At 39.5% G+C, this 27074-nt stretch overlaps 1 protein-coding gene across 1 annotated transcript in view; it reads left to right on the forward strand.

Annotated features, from left to right (window-relative positions):
• The window catches only part of glceb (glucuronic acid epimerase b), a 45679-nt gene that overhangs the window by 14573 nt on the left and 4032 nt on the right, over positions 1 to 27074 (forward strand). Inside the window, exons 2-4 of the mRNA XM_070831341.1 lie at positions 8787 to 8878; positions 16390 to 16919; positions 22736 to 22981. Of these exons, the coding sequence (XP_070687442.1) occupies positions 16403 to 16919; positions 22736 to 22981 (763 nt within the window). The 5' untranslated portion in view covers positions 8787 to 8878; positions 16390 to 16402. The remainder of the gene's footprint in view (positions 1 to 8786; positions 8879 to 16389; positions 16920 to 22735; positions 22982 to 27074) is intronic.

The raw sequence follows: 27074 nt of genomic DNA on the forward strand, positions 1-27074 counted from the left end.
AAAGAGACTTCTGCAGACACTTCACACAGTTCTGAAATACTTCCAGTGGACATGTGGACCATGGCACAAGTGTTACAGCCAGACCACATGGACGTTCTGGGTTACAAACTGAGTGACGAGCTGATAGATATTTGAACAGTGTCAAAGAACTGGCATGGCCTTGTTGTACAATCTGTAAAAGTAGATGATTACATTGCTGAATCACCAAAATTACAAGCAGTGGTATAATAGCTTTAATGCCCCTAGCATAGTCCTGTGTGGCCAAATAAACACACAAGATGTAAGGATAGAGTGAAAGGAAAGGGAAATGGCCTTAGAGCTACAAAGAGAGGTTGAAGGGATTGATCCAAGAGCAATTACAGGGAAGAGAGAAAACAGAAGATTGACAGGATGCTGCAGCCCTGACTGGAGTGATAATTTGCTTTGGAAGGCCACTTGTAGGTAACCCTGCAGGATTCAGCAAAGACAAGGTCTGCTAAAAAAAGAGCTTCTGCTTTTACCTTTTCACAGACATGTGCAGCAATGTAGCTAGCTTGTCTAGAGATTCCGGACATTTCAGGTAAATTCTTAAGCTGAGTGAGCCAAGGTGCTTTACATATTCATTTTCACAACAAACTCTTGATTTTGTCTGCGACTCTTTGATTATCTCTAATGTGGCTCTTTGGGTTTTGACTTTTATTTCTCAAATAGAATATGTAAAAGTTGTTTAAACCATAAATAGTATTAAAGCGTCCCTCAAGGTCCACAACCTGTTTTTCGTGAGTGAAAGATAGACATATTGCAAGCGACATGTTATCAGAACTAATCTAATCTCTTTGCCAAGTGACGGTTAATTTTCTCACCGCACCAGGGGTGCCATTATTAAATCAACATGCTTGAATAAGAGTCACAGCAAGAAAAAACACGGTATGCCTTCATGTCTTTAAGTCCTTCAGCGAGAACTTGCTGTTTCTGTAATTATCCCTGCAAAGACCACTGGTGATCTAATCATTTCATTAGAAACCTGACCTTAGATTCCTCCAGAGAGAATTGAATGAAACACTTCCTCTCCCACACAGAAACCATAGCAAGGACTTCTGCTCTGCTTCCTGCTTCCATCCCCTCGTCTTCCTCATGAGGAAACAGTATCTCTCCATCCCTATCACCATCCCCTCCTGCTGCTGCTTCCTTTTCCATCCAGAGTAAAGTAGCTTTGAGGATATATTGTGTATGTATAATTAATACACATCAATCTTAGTGTAAGTGATTATATTACTGTTATTGCATACTGTCCAAATATATGAACAAATTACATTTTGATGCTTTGGAAACATTGTTCTTGAAAGATTTGTGCCTCTAAAGCTCTTTGAATTGCACTGAATTGAAAAGAAGCAGTGTTGCCAGGCGTTACAGCTCTGTAACTTATTAATGTGGTCTGCATGTGGATATTACTGGAAGTGAGACAGCTAAGTTTTCCTTGAGTGTGCCTGTTATGATAAATGACCTGAAACATTTTGGTGCCCCACTTTCCTATTTTTTTTTTCTATTTTTGCCTCTCTCGTGCTATCTGTTGTTTTTTTTTCAGTCAGAAGTCTAACATGACATTTTAAGAGCAAGCCTCTCTGATTGAGGAATAATGATAAATGCATATGCAGAATCCTGAGAGGAGAAGAATAACCTCTGCCACCCTCATCTCTCAGAAGCCCTTTGTTCCCCTGTCTTTATTTCTTCATTCTGTCATATCTGCTGGAGATTGAGCGATATATACCATCAAAGCCTTTTTGAAGCTTCCCACTCTCTTCCAAAATCCTTTTGATTTCCGACAGCATGAGCTGCTTAATATTCCAAGCTAGTCGGTGGCCTTTTCAGAGAACTAACAAGGTTCTGAAGATGCAAGTCTTGTCTTCATGTGAAAGGCAGCTGGGGTACAGCCCTCTGCTTTTCCAGAGCTCACACCGAGGTATCTGTGCTACTAACAAGTTCAAAGCTGGTCTTCAGATACACAGAGGCTGGTAGGACACGTTCTCCTGTCACTTGTCGTTCTGTACTTCGTCAGCAACAGTGCCCATCCTCTGTCCTCTCAAAGTCAAAATATGTTTTCCTGCACTCTCGGGATGGCTGCTTCTTTTTGTTCTGTTTTTTAGGTTGGGGGAAGTCGGGTAATAATTGTTTTTTGATTAGTTTAAAAATGTAGGATTTGGTATAAACAGATCTGCTCCTTCTGAAACATTTTGTTGATTGATTAATGATTTATGTTTGATTCATCATTTTAGTAATTTTTCAAGCAAAATGTCTAATTCCACCTTCTCAAATTTAAGGATTTCCTGTTTTTACTGTTTTTATATCATTGTACTCTGAATGCTTTTGGTTTTTGGTGAATTGGCCGGACAAACCAAATGGGAAAGTGTGAAATTTTTTCACTCTTATTTGACATTTTGTGTACTATACTAACTAAATAAATTGATCATGCGAGAAAGATTAATCTGAAATCATGATAATCACTCATTGCAGCCCTACTCTCATAGAAAAATCAAGGCAAAACCAAACATGTCATGGCGAACTTCAGCCCAAGGCAAAATAAAATATCAGTAGTAAATGAAGTGTCATGTAGACATTAGTTTGGTGGCTGTTAATTTCACAATGTCAGCTTTTGCATACGTTATGAGATAATGAATATTTCTTGTGTCTCATCTGGTTTATTGCTGCTGTTGTATGTATATTTCTTTGCTGCGAATTATTGCAGAAATCTGGTGGTGTAGTCTGTCCTTCGCCAGCTTTTGCCTACAAGCATGAAAGCAGAGTTCACTGCAGAGAGCACCAGAGTCTTGACAGGCACCATGGGTATTTGCTCAGCTTCCAAAAACTTCCAAACTCTTATTTACTTTCATCTTGGCTTCCTCTTGCAAGCTTGCCTTTGCTGCCTCCCACTCCAAGTCTTATCCTCTCATCCTGTTTCTCCAGTTTAGAGTTGGAGTGCAAAGCAGGAGTGGCTCTCAGTTTTCAAGTTTTTCTGTTTTGAACTGTTTGCGCACTGACTCCACCTGCTCCCCCGACGAGCCTGTTTGTGCTTGTTGCTTCAGCTTTCAGCGGTGTCACTCTTAGCACTGATCACCGCGTTCTAATGACTAAATGCAAAAAATAGCTCAGAGTGTATGTTTATGTGAAGGGTAACTTACGATGCTACAGGTTAAGTGTGGAAGTATGTTTTTTTTTGGAATTCGCAAATGGAAATTGCTCTCTTCATGGGAAAGAAGAAAGCAAACAGTGGGTGAACAGCTGCTTCCAATCTGGGTGTAGGTCACTACAACAGGCCTGCATTTTTTCACAGGCACAAAAAGGGAGTGACAGAGCCCCTAAATATATGCAAAGCACCACTAAATAACATCAGAATTTACTGTGTATATTCCTGAACACTTGTGACAGCCACAACGCATCTCCCAGCATGTGATGCAGGCCCACTGAAACCCTCTTTGTTCGCTAAATCCAGTGTGAAAATTGCCCTAATGTTTTGAGAGTTGGGAGAGGTTGGCATGGGGCCCGTGCTCTGGGAGAATATGCCTAGCATCGGTGACTAGTTTGGGCCCCCAGGTTTGTGGCTTTTAAAGTGCACTCACTTATTGAACTCTGTTTAAGGAATCACATTGGCTGCGGTAAGAGGTTTGTTGAGCAGTTTTTGGAGGCTTGGCTTTTATTTAATTAGACCAGTATTAATGTAGAAGCATTGTATTCCTTCGTTGCCTTCTATAAGATGGCCCCAGATCGCCTAATTTTTATCCCTTTTGACAGGCCATTATGAATAGGTAATGAGCAAGAGTTTCAATTACCTTTTCAAGACTGCATGTTTTATTCAACCTTTTGTACAAAACATGCATAATGTAAATTAGCCTCATTGTCCCCTATCCAATGACAGATTGAATCTTCTAAATGTAGCTTTTCATTAATATATCTCTTTGTACACACACATAACAGGGTAGACCACAGAATTATTGTGTTGGTTTTGACTTGTCATATACGCAGATGTGTGCCTTCCAAAGACTTGATAATACTGTTTGCAGGAAGACAAGACTTGGAAAAAGGGCAGGCTATTTTTATTCAGCAACAACCTTGGTATTGAACTGCAACAGAAAAAAAAGATCATTGGTTTTAAGGTCATTGATTTAATTAGAGTTTAGGGGCTAAAACTGATAGTTGTATTTAATGTGAGAAGGTGTGTATAACAATACCAGTGGTCTGCATGTGTTTGTGTGTGAACAAGGAGTGGGAGAGCTTATGAAATGTCTAATAAGAAGTGATTACATTTAATTAGTTCACTACAGCTCGGCAAGCGGAAATCTCAATTAAGCAAGCTCTTCACTTTCAGGAGTCAAAATTCTTGGATATTGCTCTGGGCATCAGATGGTCAATGACGGCTGGCACCATGGTGGCATCAGTGGTGCGATCATTCAATGTTTGGCCAGCTACTGACTCCCCAGAGAAAATGGATGTATTATGAATGCCCAACAGATGGGTCTCCATCTCTCTTTTTACCCCGACTACAAGTCCTGATAGATGGGTGCTTGTGTCGGGATGGCAGCAAATGAGGAGCGACTAAAATAATTAATGACCTAATATCATTCTCAGTCAAGCCAGCGTAAAAGAAATATCCTCAGCCTAATGTTCAAAATGTATTCACAGGAGAGAGCCATAAAGTTGATGTTCATGATTCATATGCAAGGTGTCAACCCCTTGCTTAAGGTCGATTAAATGGGACAATATGTAAAGGCTATGAAAATGGTGTCAGCGCAGTGCTAAGCTTTGAGAGCCACATACTAAGCCACCTTGAAGGGTAGCTGGAGTTCTCCTTGGCTTTCACCGTCCTTGATTACACAGTCTTAAGAGATTATTTCCACTCATACTTTGCCCTTGTTCAACTTCAACTGTAGAAATTAAACTTTGAAATTCCCATTTCAAAATCTCTTGAAATATCACGACCACAGAAGGTACTCATTTCTGATCAAATATGTATGCCTTTTATCAGAACACCTCAAACATAGTACATCAACTCCTCTCTTGCTTTTTTCTTTTTTTTTTTGACAACAGTTTTTGAATAAAAGGTTTTTGCAAAGGACTGTTTTGATTAAAACAAGACCAGATCAAAACATCCTGTATGTATATACCCAATCAAATGTAAATAAAGTAACCTGACAGCAATAATTATTCAGTCATATGACTTAGTTTCACAAGAACTGTCGAAGGTTTCCTCAAGGATCAGATCCTGATGCGTTACATTTTATTATCAGTGTAGTGACCAGATGATGGCCAAAACAATCACTTCACTCATTAAATACATCTACATGCCTCTACTGTGTGATGATGCTTAAGAAGATTATGCTCAATTCTCTGTTTATTCGACATACTTTGCTAAAACTATAGTGCAAGAGTCCTGAAATAAGTCCTACCTTTTAGAAGGTTATACTCTTTTCTTTTCTTTGTCAAAACTGTGCTAGAGAGGGTTTGATTCAACTGTGGAATCATTTTGGAGGATATAGTCTGTGGTACGGTTGAACTGTATTGCAGAGGCAAAAGGTGTTTCAGATATTTAGACTGCGTTAGTTTTTGCACAATGTACCCAACAACCCAGAAACTGAGTGTCTGTTTTGTAAAAATGTAACAATGTGATATGTGAGCCCAGGCAGTCTCCATTTCAGACGAGGTGGGGTGCCGACTCTGTAAAACACTGTGGGGAAAACTGATGTTTTATTGACACTCTTTTGTATGATCTGTAAACAAGTGTGAAGAAAACCACAAATTGACACCACACTTTTTTTTAAAAAACATTTTATGGCTTGAAACATATGTGCCGCTTATCAGTTAAATTGATTTTCCACATTAGTGAAGGAAGATTTGTAATTGAGAACCCTAATGGCATAGCCACACTCAGCCCCTGGGACCTCTCAAAGTGTTAAGTGGGAAGCAGATAGCACTGCCGGTGTGATGGTTAGGGCTGGATACCAAACTGCAAAACTTTCATGGCAGCTACCCAGTTGCTTTGATACAGGAGCATCTAAAAATGCTTTGTAATTTGTTACCAAATTTCAATAAATCTCATCAACTTCCATGAGCCAATAAGCACAAAGCATGCTTTTACCAAGATCCATTAAAGCCGGTGATTGTCTATCCAACATTACATGTCATTAGAGTTGAAACAGACAACGTATGTTAAACCACATAGTAGGTTTATATTTTATTATATTATAAAACTGTGTGTAAAAATGCCGAATGCTGAAAACGACTTGTATTGTAATGTGGAATGTAGTTTTCTTCTTGTTCAAATGGATTTATAAAATTGGTTTTGAAAAAAAGTGTTTTGTATCAGGAACCCTAATCCTTTTGAACAACGCCCAGCCCTAGTGATGGTCCTGATGATTTAACACAGATGTGTGTTATTTTGTATGGCAACATTGAATAGTATGCATGGTGTTGTATGTTAGGCTTGACTGTTTGACTTCTATATAAGTGGGTGCCTGTTCAACTGAGGTTCTTTAACCCTTTCATGCATGAATTATGATAACCTCAGTCACCTTAACCTTTTACTAAGTGTTTTTATTCATCTTTAGGCATGAAAAACAAGATTTGAACTTTTTTTTTCAACCCAAATTTTATAAAGATATATTTACATATCCAGTAGTTGAAATATAGCTAGTGATGCATGATGTACAATTCAGTGGACATGTGATTAATCATAATTTCCTCCCAATATAAAATCAATACTTGGGAAATGTAGCAATTGCATGGCTCCTCATGTTACTTGACGTCACCATATTTTTCTTACCTGTAAGGGTTTCTTTTTATAGAAGGTTTGAACAGAAAGAAATGAGCAACTTGGTGTTTCATCTTGGTTTCACTCTTTTTTTTTTTCACTTGCAATGGCTTCCCACTGGGTAGCAGTGTATGAGATGATGCAATAGCATCCACTGTAGTGGCTGATGTGCAACTATGCCATCAAAACTCATGCATATACAAGAAAACAGCATTTGAAGAGCTGTACACTGTAGTGACCTCTATGCATGAAAGGGTTAAGCAAAACGCCACTGAATAACCAGATGTTGAGAGAGAGAAGAGATAGCTAGAATGAATTGTTGCGTAGAAAATGCCTAGATGGCAGGAGTGGTGCAGGATAAGCTCCAGGAAGAATGAGCTGCTCTAGGCTGATGTTTACTCTCATTTTCTACTTCTCACCACCTGCCTGCAGCACACCTGCCTCTAAAAAGCATCAGTGTGCCCATACAGTAGCCAGGGAATATTGATTAAGACTGCTGACATTTCTACTTCCTTCTCACTCAGGGGGATCTTTTCAGATGAAGGCAGTGTCACACACTTGCAAACACACACACCTCTCCTTTGTACCATCAGTGCATAAATATGTCAAATATTGAATTACGTTTTATTCATTTTGTTTCTCAGACCTTGTGCAGTATAGATTGAATATACAAGATGTAGCAACAGGTTTTGGAACATGAATTACCTTTTAATAAATGTAGGAATTTTGCTTCATTAGCCAAGGTGGTGGACAGTAAATCTGATAACAGGGAAAAAGGCTGGAAAGCTGGTCTCTCTGCCTCCTCTGTAGTTACCTATTTGTAGCAGACAAGCTGTAGTGTATTAATGATCGAGAGGCATTCAACTGGTCATCGACACCCGGTAGTCTTTTACATTTCATTCTTAAGATCTTCACCTTTAAGTTGAAAGAGAGAGGCTGAGAGACTGAAGAAGAACATTAAGTTTCAGATATTAATTTATGATTTGGGATTAATTACAGTGGCAATGAATGATGCTTTGACTCATTTAGCTTATTCCTGCTTGGACTGCATTATATTGTAAGAGGGTCTTGTTTGTCCAGTTCACCGTGTCTTGTTCTTCCTCTTATGTCTGTCCATTTCCCCTTCATGTTCTGTGAAACTTCAGTGGGCCATGCAGTAACAGAAGGAGCCCAGCTGGTTCTATTTCTATAATATCTAATTTAAGTGCTTTGTCAATAAGCACGTTTCATAAAAAGATCAATATGCTCTCTTTAATGTGGCAATTTAGCACCTTCTGTAGTTTAATAGCCTGTTTCAACAGGGGCTAGAAATACTTTGGTGCGATTAATTACAGAGTAAAGTATCCATGTCACTCTGCATATTTGCCCTGATAGATTGGTCGTACATTAATGGTCCTGCTGTCAGAAACCCTATAAATTCATCACAGCTCCAATTGCAAATATGTATTCGTTTCCTCTGCGTAATTTATCGGGCATCAGTGTCGAAGTCTGTAGAGCATTAATTTAAGGTTATAATTAGCCACAATGAAAAAGAATTGCAACAGTTAATTTTGTTTCCCTCAGAAAAGTTTGTATTGAAAAACTGCTTAGCATGCTGGTGTAATCAATCATAATTTACCTCAGGAAATATTAAGCCTGTTAAAGGACTGTGTGTGACTGCGTGTATGTGGAGTCTGCATAGAGCAAGATGCTCAGAGTACTGAAGTTAATTCTTCTGCATGATCATCAACTGATAGGCAGCTGTACTTGGCCCAAACCTGCGATTCTCATCCCCGATGTGACCCTGAATAGCAATAAGCAGATGTTTGAAACTGATGGAAAAATATACAGATGTGCATGTCTGTATATGTTCATATTCAGGCAAATATACAGTATCTCTATATCACACACATACACTTACACACTGTTGCTTGTCGTGCATACAAACGTACAGATTTGTACGCATGTTTGTTATACCTAGCTTTAAGCCACAATAATGGAAATCCACTTTCTCTACTGTCATGTATAGGTGCTGAAGAAGAGCCAGCTGTGGAAAAACACGGCGGTGAATGTTGACAGGATGTCCAGCCAGTCGGCCGTTTCTTTGTGAATGGATTAGAGGTCAGTATCAATATCATTACAGTCCTCAATTCAGGGCAACATACATTCACGTTCATGGTACCCACATCCAAATAAACATACACATAAGAAAAATTCACATTTAGACGTCATGAAGCATAGATAGTTCGCTCACGCACAACCCCTGATTACATCCTAGCAGAAACATTGGGTATTTTTGTTTTACGAAATAAACTTACTGTATGGGAAATTAGATACTGTATATGTAGTACAACCTCTTCTGCATGCCAATTTTTGCTAGACTTCATTACAAGGACAAATTAATTCTTCCATTTTCTGCATGCTCTTATATCCACTGTGAAAAATGGCCCAGGCCTGCGCGCATGATGAAATGATTAAGCACAGCTTTTATAAGTTCCCCAAAGCCCTGCATTCCTCTTCTTGTCATCACTGAATCATCTTTGATAGCACAAGGAAAGATGGAGCCCTTTGAACTTGCTGTGGGTTCATTAGCTTGTATAACACGGGTAATTGTGTGTCTGCATGAAGAGAAACAGCTGGACTTGAGACATTGATACACACCCCCATACAGCACCGTTATAATCTCTGGATAATGGTGCTCTACTTCACCACAACGGCCAATATTTGAGACAGTTATGTCACACAGTGAATGTGCTGTCAGTATGTGTGTACACCGAATGGGCTGGTCATCTATTGTGCAGTAATATTTGTTGCCTTAACATCTTCTATTTGCAATAAGTACCAGCGTATGTAACCAAGAAAAAAAGAAACAACAGCCCACTCTCTCTGTTCTCTGTACAGAGTTATACAGTTTGTCAGGTAATGTACACACATGTTTCAGCATAGCTAATAATTTGGCTAGAAGACGTTTTGCATATAGAAAAGTAATTGAAGTAATTGGAATGAAGTTTAATTTTTTAATCCAATTAGTATGCAAAGACTTTAAAGGTTACTTTACAGTATCATCTATTTCCCGTCACTGCCACAGTTTACAAATGCTACAACGACAATCTGGACTGTGTAGACTATCTGGTAAATGACCCATCATAGTATGATTTGTTTATTAGCATTTACACTCTTTACATGCTTGTAGTATCCTCTGCCACTCCCTGTTTTTGTGAGGTTGTAGGACAAACAGCTGGCATGGCCTGCCTCTAACATGATGCCTAAAGGTCTTGTTTATGTATTTTCCACTTGTCTCTCCTCCATTTGATTAGGAGTTTGCTTAATCCCTCAGTAGGCCTCAGCTATAAGCTTTTTGGTAATGACCTGCTTAATCCTCCTTGTAGAGATAAAACACACAGGCGCATTAACTTCAAAGCAGTTTACTCACTTCTAGGCTCCCTCTAAATGAAACTTTATTATTGAGCAGTGATGCAGGTTTACGTGTTGGTCTGTAGTGTTGGTGTGGGTTTGTTTACGGATCTGCCATTCTTTTAATGTTGCAGGAAGACAGTTGGCCATACTTTATTTGCATACTTTTCAGTTTTTTTTCTCCAAGTAAACATTTTCTGTATTTGCTAATTTTCTTTTTCCTATGTTATAACAAACTGAATATATTTGGGTTTGGGGCTGTTGGGCAACAAAACAAAGCATGTAGATGCCACGAGGAGCTTAGGAAATTGTCATTTCTTCTGTTTCTTTTAAAGAAGTGATCAATCGACTCAGGTAATATAGAATATACTAAAGATTCTTCTATGATAGAAACGTATAATATTTGCAACCAAGGTGTCACTAGATTTGGTGACTTTTTAGACCCTTTTTGGTCCTTTATATTGAAAACGACCCTAACAACAAATCCTAGTGGCTGTCGAGCAGACCTCTGCGACAGAGCGACCAGCAGTTTCCCTTGAAATGAATCCCCAGTGCTGCCCTATGAATATGCAGACCTTTCTGCTCAATGCGATTTCAGCTGCAGTCGGTGAGAGAGGACCTGCAGACACAGTGGCCAGGCTGAAACTGCAGATTCTGCGCTTTGTGTACTTTTACTAATATTCACGTCCAGTTCACCTTGCCTTCTTTTTATTCTTACAGCATAGACTTATTATCACATTCCACAGACTCAAGTGATTTACAGTGCCACTTCTTTAAAGGTTCAGCTGCATTTTGAATGTAAAAATTGGCTATTCAATAGCTGATTTCTGGTCAGTGTCATCTTTGATATTTGTGAATCAACCTTGTAGAGCACGAGCCTTTATGAAAAACAAGTTTCAATGGTTTTTGTGTTCCTGCGATTGATCTGTTGTCTTGTCTGTAGTTTTGACATATTTTATGTTGTTCACCCACACATTTCTTTTGTTGAAGTGATGTGTAATTGTGCTAGCATGTCGTGTCCAAAAAGAGATTTACAGTCACTCTATTCCCATACTAAATGTTTGTAGGATAAAGATGCAAGTTATTTTTTCCCTGTCAATTGTTGCCTTGAATTCAGTCACCCGGATGCCTACACAGTATAATAATCAGGCTCAGAACCACAACAGACACCCACAATACATATGCACATACACAGACAAACACACACATCACCCCAGCTCCACAGGAGCTAACATGCCTCACAGCTTCAGCATAAGCTGATAATTTACAGTCTCAAACCCCCACCTTACTTCACCCGTGGAGCATAGCAGTGAAAATGTCAGGAGTTTAGTTAGGGCTACAACACCTGCAACTCACGCATACACCAGGCTTCTGCTCCAATAGCTCCCCAAGGGTGGCTCACGAGCACTCAGCTTTTATTGCTGTGATGACTGCTTGTGATTTTTACACCAGAAGACGGCAGGAGAAGAAAAACAACTCCATTCACCCATCCTTATGCTCACTGCTGCAGCACTTTCGACACGTTGTAAATGTTGTACATTCTACACTGGGGAACAGGACAGAGATTAGCAGCTAGTTTGATCTCAAGTGTATTTAACAAGGTCACAGAATTTTTTTTTTTTTTTACCTGTTAGAGAGATTCAAGTTCATGAGACGCTTTTGAAAACACTTGTCCCTCTCTCACCACTAACAAACAATCATTGTAATAGGTGCCTGCCAGAATTTTCCCTGCCAAAATGTTTAAGTATATAAAGATGTCCAAGTTTGCATATGTTAAAAAATTTATAAAAAAAAAAGGTCAGGTGGAATAAATACCCATAGATATAAGAAGGATGTCTGGGTGCCCTGAAGGTTGCTTCATCAAATGCAGCAAGTGATCCCCTAGTTTATGTTACAGTCCATCACAGCTCAAAGGCAAATACTCACCAACTCTAAAGCCTTTGATGATCTGCAGAAGAGGAGAGAAAGCTGTGTATTACTGGGCACGTGGATCTAGGACGTCAGGAAATCTAGACTGTGAGGTTGCTCGTCCTGTCACTCTGTGAAGCTGACGTTTGCTCAAGCAGCTACGGTGTAGAGCTGTCAGCAGCATCATGTAGGGTTGTCAGTCAGGTGTCATTACGCATTCACAAAGTCAGATGTGACTCATCAGCAGTCATTGTTAGCAAAGTCTAAACAGATAATTTTGTCTATAGTCATCAGTAAGTACAATGACTGTGTTCAATGCCAAGATGATTATTTTAACAATGACTGAATAATATTAAGTATACCACCAGAGTTGCAACTCATGACTATTGACATTACTGACTAATTTAATGATTGTTTTCTGAAATTATTGATTTGTTCCAGAAAATATTAGAAAGCCCCAGGCGACGTCTTCAGATGTCCTGCTTTGTCCAACCAACAGTCCAAAATCCAGTGATGTTCAGTTCACTGAAGAAAGAAAAGAAGCAAATACTTATTTTGTAGATGCTGAGTCCATCACCAGTTTTATTCAAGAAAATACTCTGCAGAGCATTGATCCCACAACTACAGTGCTTTACAATGATTACAGTATTTAGATTTTTTGTTGATGATGATATTTTATTACAGAAAATACAAACCTTGTGGTTTGGGAAACAGTAGATGGAATATGGGTGGGTGCACAAGGGGAACTGGATTTGGGAAAAAAAACAATATACCACAGCCTTCCTTGATTCCTTTCTCCGTCCTGAATACATACAGTCAGGTTTGATCATTTAGATATTCACAAAGGATGCCATCATATAAAAAAATTTAAAATAATAATCTCAACGAGGCACTACCTGCTTTTTCAGACACTTTTCAATTTCTTGAAGCAGGACGTTGGGAACATGAAAAGCTGCTTTTGTTTTCCAGTGTCATTTTCTTTAATCTGTCAAGCATGGAAGACTTTTATCCTCCAACAGGATTGTCTTTCACCTGCTGTCCACTTGCATCTGTCTTTTTTTATGTATTTTATGTCGGCATAGTTTTCCCTCCAGATCAAAACCGTGTTATTACCAGAGGGATTATATCTATGCAACAGTTCCTGAGGTGAGCTGATAACCAGTGGATTACACAAAGGCTCTTTCATATCTCATCCTCATACCTAAACAGCAAAATAAAAATGATGCATATGACTGTTCCAAAAAACAGTCCTCATTTCAACTGAAAGTGTTAATTGTCAGGGAAACATGAGTTATTGAATAAACGACAATGCTGTTGATTTCCTGTTGTGATCAGACTCCTAATAGATGTAAGTGAATTAGAATTAAAATACACAAGAGATAATGCAGCTACTGTCTGAGCAACTAGCTAAATGTTTGTTTGCCTTGTAATTAACTTGTGCATAACAGCAGATATGATTTACAAGCATTTTCATTTGTGGAAACACAGTCAAGAGGACGCAGACATCATTGTTACAATGAATACCTCCGTTTAGAGGGCAATGAAACGTGATTAGTCTTTTTTGAATTTTGTTTATTTTAATTTAGGAAGCAGGGAGAAGTGTATTATTGCCTGAGGCTTACCCAGATTACTTGTAGCACCCTGCCTTCAGTGCTGCCCTTGAATCCACGTTACACGTTTTCCGCTATAAACAGCACTGAATATTATACATGAACTTATGTGAATAAGTAACAACAGAAAATAAGTCTTGATCCAAGCTTGGGCTACATTTAACTTGGTGATTAAAAGCCAGCATTGATTCACACTAAAAACTGCTTTAGGTCACGTTAGAGCTTAGCTAGTTTTCACAGGACGTGGCGGTATTTTGCAGTGAAAAGATTACGCCTTGTTTTCTGAGCTCTTTAACTGCGTCTTCAGTGAGCTCTGGCATAATGAAACATGCTTGGTATTTCCAAGACGCTTTGCCAAAAATATTTCACTCTCTGACAAGTGAAATTTCAAGTGTGTCACCTCATCATTCTTTCTTAATGCTGCTGACTTTTATCCGCAACTATTTTTAATTTATTGTAATGAAATAAAGAACAAATAAAGTTTCAGCTTAGTTTAGTCTTCTTCTTTCTGTCTCTCTCTCTCTTCCAGATTCTCTTTGGTCCCTTTCTCATGTTTAAATTATGAAAAATTTCCAAATCTCCAGCTAGTTTCTGGTTCATTGCAACCTTTAGAGGTAGTAGCAAATGGGCATGTGTGTTTTGTTGGAGTGCAATTCTACCTGAATCAGAACATATGACTTCTGATCCATAAATAAACTGTATCTTGTAATTTGCTCACTTGTGACATTAACTCTTCTCCTAGTGTGCTTACTGTTTCTGCATCAAGGTTTAAATTGCATTCAGGAAATGGGACATGGCTTCAGATGAGTGGTCTCATAGTCAGCGTGAGGCATTAGGATGCTCTCCATGCTGCAGTGCTTAAGCCCATGTCTATCCACCTTGAGCCTGAGCTCAACACCAGCGACGAATCACTATAAAAAGAGCCAATTATTTATAGTCTGTTCCCTGACAGGGCTGGTCCTACTTATCTTTCAGGGTGCAGTCCCCAGGCCTCCCGCCTCGCATTTTCAGCATTGTCAGAGCTCTCGTCGGCCCAGTCTTTCATCACTGCAGCAGGCTGACATTTCTCCAAATATCAGTGATAGTTTTTATGTGTGGCGATAATTTATCAGACACAGAGATACAAAAAATCTTTTTTTTCACTCCCAACTCGAAGGCAACAACAAAAAGTTTTAAACTAAAACAGAAAATGTTTGAAATGTTTTTTTCCCTCTCCTTTTTGTTGGACAAAAATGATTTAGTTGTGTATCGGAGAAAAAGATGTGATGAGTCTATTTGAGTAGACACATCTCAACCCCTTTATTACACAAGCAGATACTAAGTTCAGTGTTTGGCTTTCACGGTCTTAATTTAGAGGGAGGCTATGCTTCTACATCTTCTACAAACTGTACTCCCTCAACGTTTGCTTATGTAAGCACTCTAGAGTCCAGTTTCCTATTTGTTAAGAGTCATCTAAGCCATTAACTTTGTTCAGGAAGCCACTAGCACTATAATTTGACTGCAGTGCTGTAGCACATTGCTACTCCGCAATTACTGCACATTAATTGAGCTGACCTTTAGTAGTTGCTAGCTTAAGCTGAGATATTGAAAGGAACTTGGGGAGTAATGATTTTCCTCCTCTCCTTCCTCTGTCATCAGAGAACCTAACTGTGCCGTCACTGTAATGGTAAATTCCATGAGCAGAAAAGTGTAATTAGTGCTGAGGAGGAGACATCAGGATTTGGATTGATTTCTCGCCAGTATGGTGAAAATGCCTGATTTGCCCGTTGCATTGCATTCATATAGAATTAGGTCATCAGCAAAGCTATAAATAAAATGGGAGCTTGTGCAATCTTAAATGTTGTGGAACTGTTATTGAATACATTGATGTGAGCAAGTCAAGTAGCTTGAATAACACATGCTGACCAAAGGGCTGCACCGAGGACACATCCAGATAATTCCAGTAAAAATTGACAAACGTTTAAAATGGATTACATTGTCTGATATTGACAGAATCTCGACAATCGTGCAGTGACAGCAACCTTTATGTGGAGTCAAGTAAAAAAAAAAAAATTTTTCTTAAGACTGGATTTAGAAAATGTCAACATACAATGTAATTGTGAGTGATCGTGTAAACCTTTTCGAAAGGGTAATTGGACAGAGGATCTAAGGGTCTTGCAAGCTACCCAAAACAAGAAGTAAGTACGATAGACAAGTGGACCTAAAGACTGCCTGTGTGTGCATGTGTGTCTCATTTACTACCCAACAAACGGGTCACGAAATACAATCCAGAGCTGCTTATTGGTCACAAACCTGCCATTTTGCATGTGTGACCACACCGAATTTCGTTTCATGTGTGTGGCGTACAGTCTAATTTACCAACAGACTCTACTTTTACCAACTCTGTCCTTTTGTGTGTCTGACTCATCCACAGCTAGACAGACAAAAGTGAGCAAAAATGTGTGTTTGACACAAATTACAACTTGTCATCTATTTAGGGAAAGTTGTTCCAACCAGCATTCTCTTGGGTTTAAGTATTTTATGAGATATGAGTGTTTCATGAAAAAATGAGAAACACTTGCATTTTAGACTCCACTGTTGCTTTTATGTAGCTATTTAGCATGTGGCTGTGTGCCTTAGATTTTTTTGTAGTTTCTTCAGGTTGTGTTATTAATCATACATGCTTCTAATTTATCCCGTGTCTGTGTTTGTTTCATGCAGGCAAGTTGTGACCATGCGCTGCCTGGCTGCTCGGGTGAACTACAAGACCCTCATCGTTATCTGCGCCCTCTTCACACTCATCACTGTGTTGTTATGGAACCGCTGCTCTAGTGACACCTCCCTACGCTTCCTGCCCCGTGCTGCCTTGGTGGCTCCAAGTCCCAAGGTGGGGGATGCTAGCATCAGCAGCCAGCAACACCCTCCACAACCTCCTGAGCCCCCGCCTGTTGTTGGTGTTGTCGGCGGGATCAAGTATGAAGAAATCGACTGCCTGGTCAATGATGAATCTACTATCAAAGGCCGGCGAGAGGGGGTAGAGACCTTCCTGCCCTTCAGCTGGATTGAAAAATACTTTGAGGTGTATGGCAAAATAGTGCAGTACGACGGCTACGATCGGTTTGAGTTCCAGCACAGCTATTCAAAGGTTTACACGCAGCGTGAGCCGTACCACCCCGATGGAGTCTTCATGTCATTTGAAGGATACAACGTGGAGGTCCGCGACCGTGTCAAGTGTATAAGTGGAGTGGAAGGTAAGACTTTTTTATTAATGTCCATCAAATGGATGCTCTCGTCACATCTCAAATTTCACATAGTGATGCTTACAGTTTGAAATCACTATGCATCTGAATATTGACATTTTTAAAGAACTGTGAGCCCAACTGTTTGTTTACTACGACAACAAATGTTAAAAGCATTGTGCTTATTATTTACAAGATCAGATCAGATTTCAAAAGTAGGCACTCACTCTCTGCCTCCCATTCCCAAACGCTGTCTTCACAGTAACGCTTCCAAACATTTGTGTCAAGTCAATTAAAAGTGTTTCTTGTCTTCACTCAGATACTGTCAGTGTTTCTTTGTATAGATATCTGCCTGGATGTCCGTTAAGGGAGTGTATCCCTCCCCGTTCCTTCATTCTTCGAGTCCATCCTCAAAATTGTTTTCTTTTCAAGGTTCCTTTTCAAATAATTACCAAGAAGGATCAATATCTCATTCTAAAAGGCTATTAGTTCAAACCACATTGTCATCAATATAGTTCTGTGGTCCACTTGCTTGAAGAGGTGGCCCTGTATATTTGCCTGAAATTACAAAATAGATATTCATTATCTCCTTTTATTGTCAAATAGCTTGAGCCTCCAAAGACACTAGACACCAAAATATAGCATTTGTTTTTAGTCCCCCAAAAAGTTCCCTTACAAATTCAATCATACATCAGTGAGAAGTAGAAGGGCTGTGATTCGTAGTTATTAGGAACACAGTCTTTTCCCACTCAAGAAGCAAGCTTTTGGTTTGGTAGGGAGACAAAATAAAATATGATATATTCACTGGCAAATTGTCAGTTGTAGAGGTTAGCTTGATAAATAATGATAGCCAGTGTCTTTTAGAGCAATTTGCCAGCAGTAAATAGGCATTTTTGCTGAGATGGATAGTTCAATTTCCCACATTGGCATTTTTTCCTTTTTTTTTTTAACGTGATGACACAAATCTGCTTTTCTGTTCATCACACAAACAAAACAGCACCAACAGCAGCAGTTTTCTTTATAGTAAAATCTGCAAGTGCCATTCCATCATGCTGTCTGTCTTTCTGAGGCTGTAATATTTGCACGAATTCAGAGAATACCGAATTATGCGGTAAGTCAGAAAGCCTGGTAACACATTTGTTTGATTAGTTCCAAAGAGTGTGATTGACTTTCAGTAAATTGCATTGTTTTATTTTTGTAGCTCTCATTACTTTTTTATCTGAACTGCAGTCCCACTTAAGGACCTTTTTGGGTGCAAATTATGCTACCTTTAGCGTAATTGTGCCCCACTACGACACATGTATGGGAGGGAACTATAGTGGAAAATGGGTCAGACAGGAATCTAGCCAAATCTGTTAGTACCTCTGGGCTGAGCAACGGGGAGCCAAGTTATGCTCAAGTTCCCATTTCCTGCAGACTGTTCCTTTTAGTACAAAATAGAGGAAACACATCTAAACTCCTGTACCCACACACTTGCACAGTCACACACAATTTACCAAGGTCCATTAATTAGGCCCAAGGCTCCTTGCTATTTAGTACTCCACATGTGCAAGCATACACGCCTCTCTTCAACTTAGCATATTTTTATAGGTGAAAATAGCAGTTCATTAATTAGCCTGTCACAGTCTGAGATACCGCAGGGCTTAAACAAGGTCATGGGAGCATTTATCTCCCAACGCACCCAGCTATCCATAGAAAAGTTATTTAACCCTCAGCAATATTCATTAAATGACATGATGGCCCCTTTTTTACATCACTCGAGCTTCTGCCATTTTCTGTTGGGATGGAACTTCTGTCAGTCGCTTGTTTGTTTTAACTGTGATACTATTGGGATGAAAAAAAAACATTTTTGCATTGTGAGCATTTTAGATGATGAGGATGAAATTCAGTGGCCGTCTTTGAATGCAAATATATGCTCTCAGTGTTTTTAGTATTAGACATTACACTTTTATGTGCCATTACTTGTCACAATTCCTGTAGGGCTTGTGGTTTTATGGTGAAGGGTTGGAAATTGAGGTCTTTTCCTTGTTGCGCCAGAGCCTCCATGAGACAAAGAACAAAGTTGAGAATAATGAAGCTCCAGCAGCCAGGCCACTGTCATTAGTGGAAGTAGTTAATTCTCTCTAACAACACCCTCTTAAATCACAATCCGTCTCGTTCTTTGTGTCTCCCTCGCTTTCTCTTGAACCATCTCTATCCTCATTCCCTGTTCTTTTGCAGAACACCATTACTTAAACATTTGCACAAACACATACACACACAGTCCTAAAACATGTCTTATATCCTTTTTAATTGCTGGATAAAACACACACTCTTTCTCTACTCACACTTACACTCTCAGTGCAAACACATGCATGAGCCGTGCATACACTCAACCTGCAGAAGAAGATGGCAACAGCACTTTCTTGTGAAGACAGAGGTGGACTTTGAATAGAATCCAGGACATAATGTGTTTACAGTCAGATTACAAAGATGTTAATAACACATAACATTTTGATCTCAGTTCAATCTGTGTCATGTCAAAAATGTAATAAAATTATGGTTTGGAGTCAGCATGCATGCTGGTTATGTGATACTGGTGCTTATTTCATGACACTCTCAGCTGTAATACCAAGCTGAAATGAAAATGCTAAAGTTGCATTAAACTATTTTGGTCACCAGGAGGCAGAAAGACTACAAAAACTCACACAGAGCTCTAGTTGACCGTTTTCAGTTGTTACTTATGACTGTTGTCAAAAATACTTGTAAATCCATCAGACACAGAGCAATATGAAATTTTTTCTGACCGCTAGACATGCACCAGTCCAATATTCACTGGCCTTTTAGCTCAGCTTTGGTCCCCACCAGCTCCTGAGGAAAATACAGCCATGCTGAACCTTCTCAGTTTACTTTTGTTCTTCACAGTGAGATTTTGGGTCTTCATTTCTTTACAGTCAGCCCTATCATATGACACATTATTGTCATTTGTTTAAATGCTAAACATATTTTTAATGGAACCTAAATATGTACTTGCCTTCATCCAGATGTCACAGTTTTGCTGACCAGCGAGAGGTCAGAAACAAAGTCAATGGTAAAAAGGTAGGCGAAAGACCATAAACACAACAACTAGATGATAGTCATAAGCACTTTTGCTGCTATATTAACTTCAGTAGGCTTAGAGCCTACTGTAATTGGCAGAAGACCCAGTTTTTCAGAAAAGTCTGCTCTCTAGAGCCATGAAAATATGTGGAGGCTTAACAGTCAATTCCACATGGATTACTTAGTGTTATTCAGTGAGTAGCACAGCGTTACAGTGTTCGGATTTTGACAGTCATTTGACTAAAGTTGTCAGGGGAGATGCCAGTAACAAGACAGGCATGAAGAAAAGCCTGGCAAGGGATTGGAAAGTGTGTGTTTGTTTGGGGGAGTGTGTGCATTTCATTTTCTTGTGTGTGTTTGCTCTTTTATGAACACATTAACCAAATGTATCAGTTCTCAATCAGGAGTTGTTTGTGACGACTTCACTACTTAAATGTAGTATGAGGTGCATGATATGTACACGTTCCTTTTAAAAATATACATGAAAATGGGTTATGAATTCATGCTTCATTAGTTAAGGTGATCAATTTGAATGAAATGCATATTTCAGATGAATTACTTGAGAATGTTTGCCATGAAGCAGGCTATTAAAACTATTACAATGGATAAACCTGGATTGATGAAATCTGGTAATTGAGTGAAATTTCAGCTCTGCCCAGCCTGATACAAGAGTGCTTGGAGGGGGGGGGGCTGCTGACAGAAGTCATCTGTCACTTTGACTTCTGAAAGAGAAAAAAACCATTACTGACACATGAGAGATCTTTGGATCGGAGTGAATCATCTTGGATGGGCTGTCCGGATAGACTCTCTGCATGTGAGACACTCATGGCTGTACCCACCACTGAGGTCACAGAGGCCCAGACTGTGGTATTTTTTTCCAGGGTGTGTATGTAATAAAAGTTGTGAAATAATTTCCTAAATATAACTTTAAAGATATTGTATCACCCCAAGATGAGTGACCTGATCAGCATCATTAAGGGTGTGGGTGGTGAGGTCATTACTGCAAAAATTTTACTCAACACGGCAGATCATTGATTTTGTCAAGAGCTTGCAGAAACCAGACAGGCAGCTGAATCCTGCGAAGTGTACATGGATACTAGGCCGCCACTCTGTCTTGCTTCCAATTTTTGTGTGATTGATTCAGGTAACTAGAGACTTTAACTAGTGGACTTCGGACATCATGAATTCCTCCTGTGCAGTTACGCTACATTAAACAGTCACCATCCAATAGTGAGTGCCTGTAACATTTACATATAAATAACAGTTTACCCTGTGTTTACTTTCTTCAATGAGACAGACAAAAATAAAAAGACTCCGATGACCATAATTTCACTTTGTGAAGGGAAGAGATAAGATTAGAAATCAGCATTATTTTTCTGGGGAGCATGCCCCTGAACCCCCCATGCAAGCTCAGTTTTTGGACCTTTGGTATTTACAGAAGCCTGCACATGTCTCTCAAAACACTGCTGAACACTTCAGATTTCCAAAAACCCGTCCCTCGTTTACAAATTCAGCATTCACAGGCACAATCTGTTAATAGATATTAACAATTAAGGAGCAATAATTGCTTTTGTACAAAGAATTTGGTATGTTTGATGTAATCCTTCATAGTGATGTACATACAGTCCGTACATTTTCTGTATGAAAGCAGTTATATAAATAGTTTACTAGCGGTATGGTCTTTAAACAGTTAACGAGAGACCAGAGGAAATGTTCCAGTGTACCAATAACTTCATCATAATCTCCGTCAGTTCATTCTTCATTTCCATTTTTCAGTTACACAAGCAGAAAACCCATTTACTCTGTCTTTTCTGTCAAAAATGTTTTTCTCTCCGTTATGTCATTCACTGTTTGAGTACAGGGTCAGGCAACTGGACCAGTTCATTAGAGTACAGCGAATAATAGAATGGAGTCTTTTGTCCAAGATCCGTCCTATTGGGAAAACAGCAGAAATGGCAACAGGGAAAGTAGAGCATAAGTGATCAACTATGTATGCAGTGGTGATTAGTTTGAAAGGAGGGGGCACATTATCACCCAGCCCTAATCTGAGTATATTATGTTCTTCTTCTCAGAGCGATGGGGCTTGGCTTGCGCATGTGCTCTCTCTGTCACAAAGTCTTTAGGTGAACTATCTGTTAATCAGAGTGATTGTTCTACTTGAGCTATTTTTGGCTGGGGAGCTAGCCTCTGGTGAAATGTAGTAGCAAGGCTTGAATTTCACCACAACGAAAACTGGTGTTTTCTCTAACCTTTTGCTGTTTTTCTTTTGTCGTCCGTGTCTGTGTTTACAACATAAATCCAGATTTGAATCTTTGTTGTTGCCATAGTGGCTCTCATCCAGTTACTAGAAAGTAAAAATGTGCATGTTTGGTGTCGATGTTTTTTTTGATAGTTTTGGACCAGTTTTATTTTTCATGACCATGTTCCTGATTTCAGTGTGGTACCACACAACAGATTCAATCTTTCCTCAAGCCAAAAAAATCTGTGATGACAACCTACCATCCAAAAAGGAACATTTGCTTGAAATAGACTGCAAAGAGCTTAGAAGGAAAACCTTTACATAAACAAGATGATCATGTAGGCACAAGATTTAGAAGCATTACAATACACTATAAAAGTAACAACCAGAAAAAGACAACCAGCTACAGAGGCGTAGGAATGCGTTGTCTATGGTCTCTTGCATATAAGTACTTTTCTTCATTTATTTAACGTCACTGTCTGTATTGTCTGCCTCTGTATTCTCCACCCAGGCGTTCCTCTGTCCACTCAGTGGGGCCCTCAGGGCTACTTCTACGCCATCCAGATCGCTCAGTATGGCTTGAGCCATTACAGCAAGAACCTGACTGAGCGTCCTCCTCATGTGGAGGTCTATGATACAGCCGAGGAGAGAGACAGTCGGGCCAGCACAGCGCCCTGGAGTGTGCCGAAAGGTTGCGGCCTCAGCCGTGTCCACGACAAGACCCGAGCCACGTCCGTGCGTCAGTTCAGTGCTCCAGGTATGTAAGCCTTCCATGGGGCCAGATGGCCACAGGGTAAGGAGCTTATCTCCTGTAAACTGTTGCTGTAGGAGGCTCGGTATCCAACTACACCCTCAGGACAGGATGATAGTCTGCAGTGAGTCACTGCCACAGTGTGAGAGTACTGGCAGACTGTGTTGGTTGACAGTAGACCCACCGCATAATGACAGATTCCTAAAAAATTATGACCATTTCAGAACCAGCAGACACAACATCACACATTTCATCCTATTTTGTTCACTTAGTCAGACATTCTCACTTCTATGCTGTCTCAATACATTGTGAAAATTGTTGCAGACTGGAATGCCTCTAATTGGCAATGTTTTCACTTCACTAAGGCTTCTCCTTTTTATCTAGAGCATTAACACCAGTGACTGAAATTATATCTGTCGTCTCCAAATTTTATCAGCTGTAGCCAATTAACCTTAATTCTGTCAAAGGGACAAAATAAACCCTGAGGCTATTGTTTGAGGCTAATGAAGGGTAATTATCTATTGCCTTTTTGTTGTTCACAAAGACAGTGTGGTCAAATGGAGTGGTGAGTCTCTTTAGTGATCACATCTAGTTGATGCCTTTTTTAATTGTTTTTTGACAACAATGAAGGTCTGTGGTAGAGAGGAACAAGCTATATCAGAGTTTTCTTCATAGAATAAACTGATTGCCTGTTTTGGTCTTTTGGTGGTGTTTGACCAAAAAAGCTGAATGTCACCAGATTATTCTTTAGATCATATCACATGAGTCATATTCATATTCTCTAGGATTCAGGGTTGTAAAGCAGCCGTTCTGCAACAGTGGAAAGAACCCAGATCAATAGAATCCTCTGGTCGATGTCAGTCAGATATTATTAGCTTTAACATTATCAAGGGTCTGTAATTTAACTTTTTCACTATTACCAGAAGTTTGACATAAATAATCCATGTACTTGTGTTGATGGACCTGTTTTTAATTTAGAATATATTACAAAAGCATCAACAAGATATAAAGGTGTCTGATGAGTCAGGCATTGAGCATACATCACAAAAATGTCACTGAACACCTGATTTGATGGTGTTTCAGGAGGAATTTGGTGACATTTGATTAAAAACAAATTGATGAAATATTACCATATTACCTGTTTAGTTCCCCATCAGTGGAGTGTAGTTAATAGGCCTTCAGAAAATGGGGCCCCATGTAATAAAACTAGATTTCACCGTCGTTGATGCCATTTTTTACTGTTTCAACTCCAAAGAATGTAATTTAATTGACCTGGCTCACTTTGTATCCAAGGCTCATATGCTATTGAGGAAACACAGCTCTAGCCTCCCTCAGACTGTATAGTCGTTTATTGTGTGCAGCCTTCTCCCTTGTGCACCTCGAAATTGATCTATAAAGAGGGAAAATATGAAAAAAATGAACTTTCTACCTCTTCACTCATATCATCCTTTTCATTATGCCACGAACAGAATTGCATTCAGAACTGCGGTATGTGGTGGGAAATGTTGCAGTCTGAATCAGATACGACTTGAAAAACTGTCATTTCCAAATCACAAGAGCTAGTTTAAGTTTAATCTGGTGACCAGTGGTTTCACCAGCTATAATGACAATTGTCTGCAATTCACTGCGCTGTTGTCAATTAATGGTAATTCTGCAAGTTGGCGAAACAGAAAAAATAAATCTTGGCTGCCTCCTGTTTAATATGCATACTCTCTGCATGCTTGTGTCTGTAGACTTACATTTGTCCAAAGATGGTTTTGTGGAAGAAAAAACAGCACTGACGGACCTGTGTCTTTTTGTTTTTCATAAAAGCCCAACAGAGTGGAAAGCTCACATAAATGATCTGGGTGATTGTTAATGTGGAACATCTATTTCAGAATAGCTCATTAGTTGTCTGGTGTATCGTTAAATTAAATGTTTTATGCAGGAATGATCTCAAATAGTTGACTATTTGAGGATTCGATCTAAGGAATCTCATTTTTGCAGTGATGTGAAAATGGTAACAAAGGATCTTTCCATTTTTTTCCATTTGGGCGTGCCCATTGTCTGATTTTACATAGCGTTGCTTGAGAAATTAATACTACGTCTCTGAGTATCCGTGTGTTTACTAGATGACACCCCCTGACCACCATGTTATCAGCATTGAAAATAATGCAGAGCAAGTGCTTTACCTTGTGTATTAAAGCAATCAGAGCATCTCAGCTGAAAAAATGCTGCACCTCCAAAGCTCCCAGCTGTGCATTTTTAGCTAGGAAAAAAACTATTAGATGGACATGGGCTGAGTGTTCTGTCTGTCTGTCTCCACTCTGTTCAGTGCTAAGGACAGTGCCACGACCCATGCACACGCATCACTTAAAAAAATCAGATTTAAAATGCGCCTGAAATAGACAAATAAGGGATTTGTGGAAGCATTTAAATTGGGTGTTTCAGCTCCTTTGTCTGGTGTGGGGGGAAAACGGAATATGAAGAACATGGATCATTGAGCAAAAAAATAAAAAGAAAGCATGATTCGACATTTTGTCAATGATAGGCAAGACTTTTCCTAACTAGTTTAGCCCTAGGGTAATGTACAGATTGTGTTCTTATATTGTTGAACTCAATAAATGCTGTGAAAGTACATACATATCTCTGAGTGGTCTAAATATCTAAACTATAAATAAAACCAGACTGTTTATTAAAATAGAGATTGGAAATATGGCCTAGTTTTGCAGCTGTAAAATGACCACGTCCACAAGATAGTTGGCAGAGTTATTTTCACTATTGGGAGAAGTCAAAATCTTTTACCCAGTGCTGACTGTGAGCTGCCTTTTATTCTCCTTTGATCTCCTGCTGATATTTCCAGGACACACTCTCTTTCTGTCCTCTGTTGAGCTGCTGCCTCTACTGCAATTTTCACCTCCTCCTAATTCCTCCGTTTTCAACCTCTCATCATCAACAATTTCTTGTCATTTCACCGCACTGCACTTTTCTCTCTCTCTCTCTCTCTCTGCTCCTCGCTCACCTTGCCTTACAGCTTCAACTCGCCATCACAGCTCTCTTTCCTTGACATCATCATGTTTTCATCATCACTCCTCAGCCCTCCCTCGGCACTCTTCATTCTCCATTAATCTTCCTCTTCTATCCCCAGATTTCAGTCACTTCTCCCACCTCTATTTACTCATTTCCACCCACTTATCACCCCTCAGCCCTCTAGTGCTTCCTAAGCATTGCAATTATATTACCTCTATCCATTTTAGCGCCTTATTCTTCTCTCTCATCCAAACTTTTCTTGTTTTCTCCCTTTGCTGTCAGTTTCTCTTTCAGTCTTTGCCTCCCTTCACTTCCTCCTCCTACTCCCTTCGCTCTGTTTGGGTCTTTTTTCCTCCTTACTGTATCTAGGGCACCAGTGTTGAACAGCCTCTCAAATCCTCTGACAAGTGGATCAATCGTCCTTCCCCTGATAATAACCTACCATCTACCATCTGTACGATCCTGCACGAACACTGTCCACCTCTGAGTACCTTTATTTTCTGAATTCCCTCATAGTCGGTAGAGGGTTCAGAAATGCAGTTTGTTCAAACCAGGTGATCTGGGTATGAACAGTGGGGTTTACAGCTGTCACCAGCTGCATTTACAGTGCCTTTAAAGAGTATTCACCAAACTTTTAAGTTTCTGCATTTTATTGTCTTACGGCATTGAAACAATGCATAGTTAAAGTAACTTTTTTGACACCAATAAATAGAAGAGGACACCTAACCAAAGTTGTTAATGCGTGATTGATTGATTGATTGATTGATTTCAGTTCTGGTTGTTTTGGCGAAGCCTGTGGTTACAGTGGATAGTTAGATACTATTTGTCAGAAACACGAGAGAAGCTATGATCTGATCACAGCAGAGCACATTAAAGTTAGTTTTAGAGGTTCTCCATGCAACATTTAGAACAATAATATTGCATTTAACAACTATCTGCTATGTAAACATATCAGATGCTTGCAAAACTGTAGCACAGCTGAAAAATAAGAAACTGAGTCAAAAAACGAGTCAGAGCAGCTGCACAGCGACAGACTTAGCTAACACAGTAGCACAAAAGCTAACGCCAAGGCTACACAGTCTACCTCTGC

Source organism: Pempheris klunzingeri, chromosome 1 (genome assembly GCF_042242105.1).
Source record: "Pempheris klunzingeri isolate RE-2024b chromosome 1, fPemKlu1.hap1, whole genome shotgun sequence".
In the NCBI taxonomy this organism is placed as follows: domain Eukaryota; kingdom Metazoa; phylum Chordata; class Actinopteri; order Acropomatiformes; family Pempheridae; genus Pempheris; species Pempheris klunzingeri.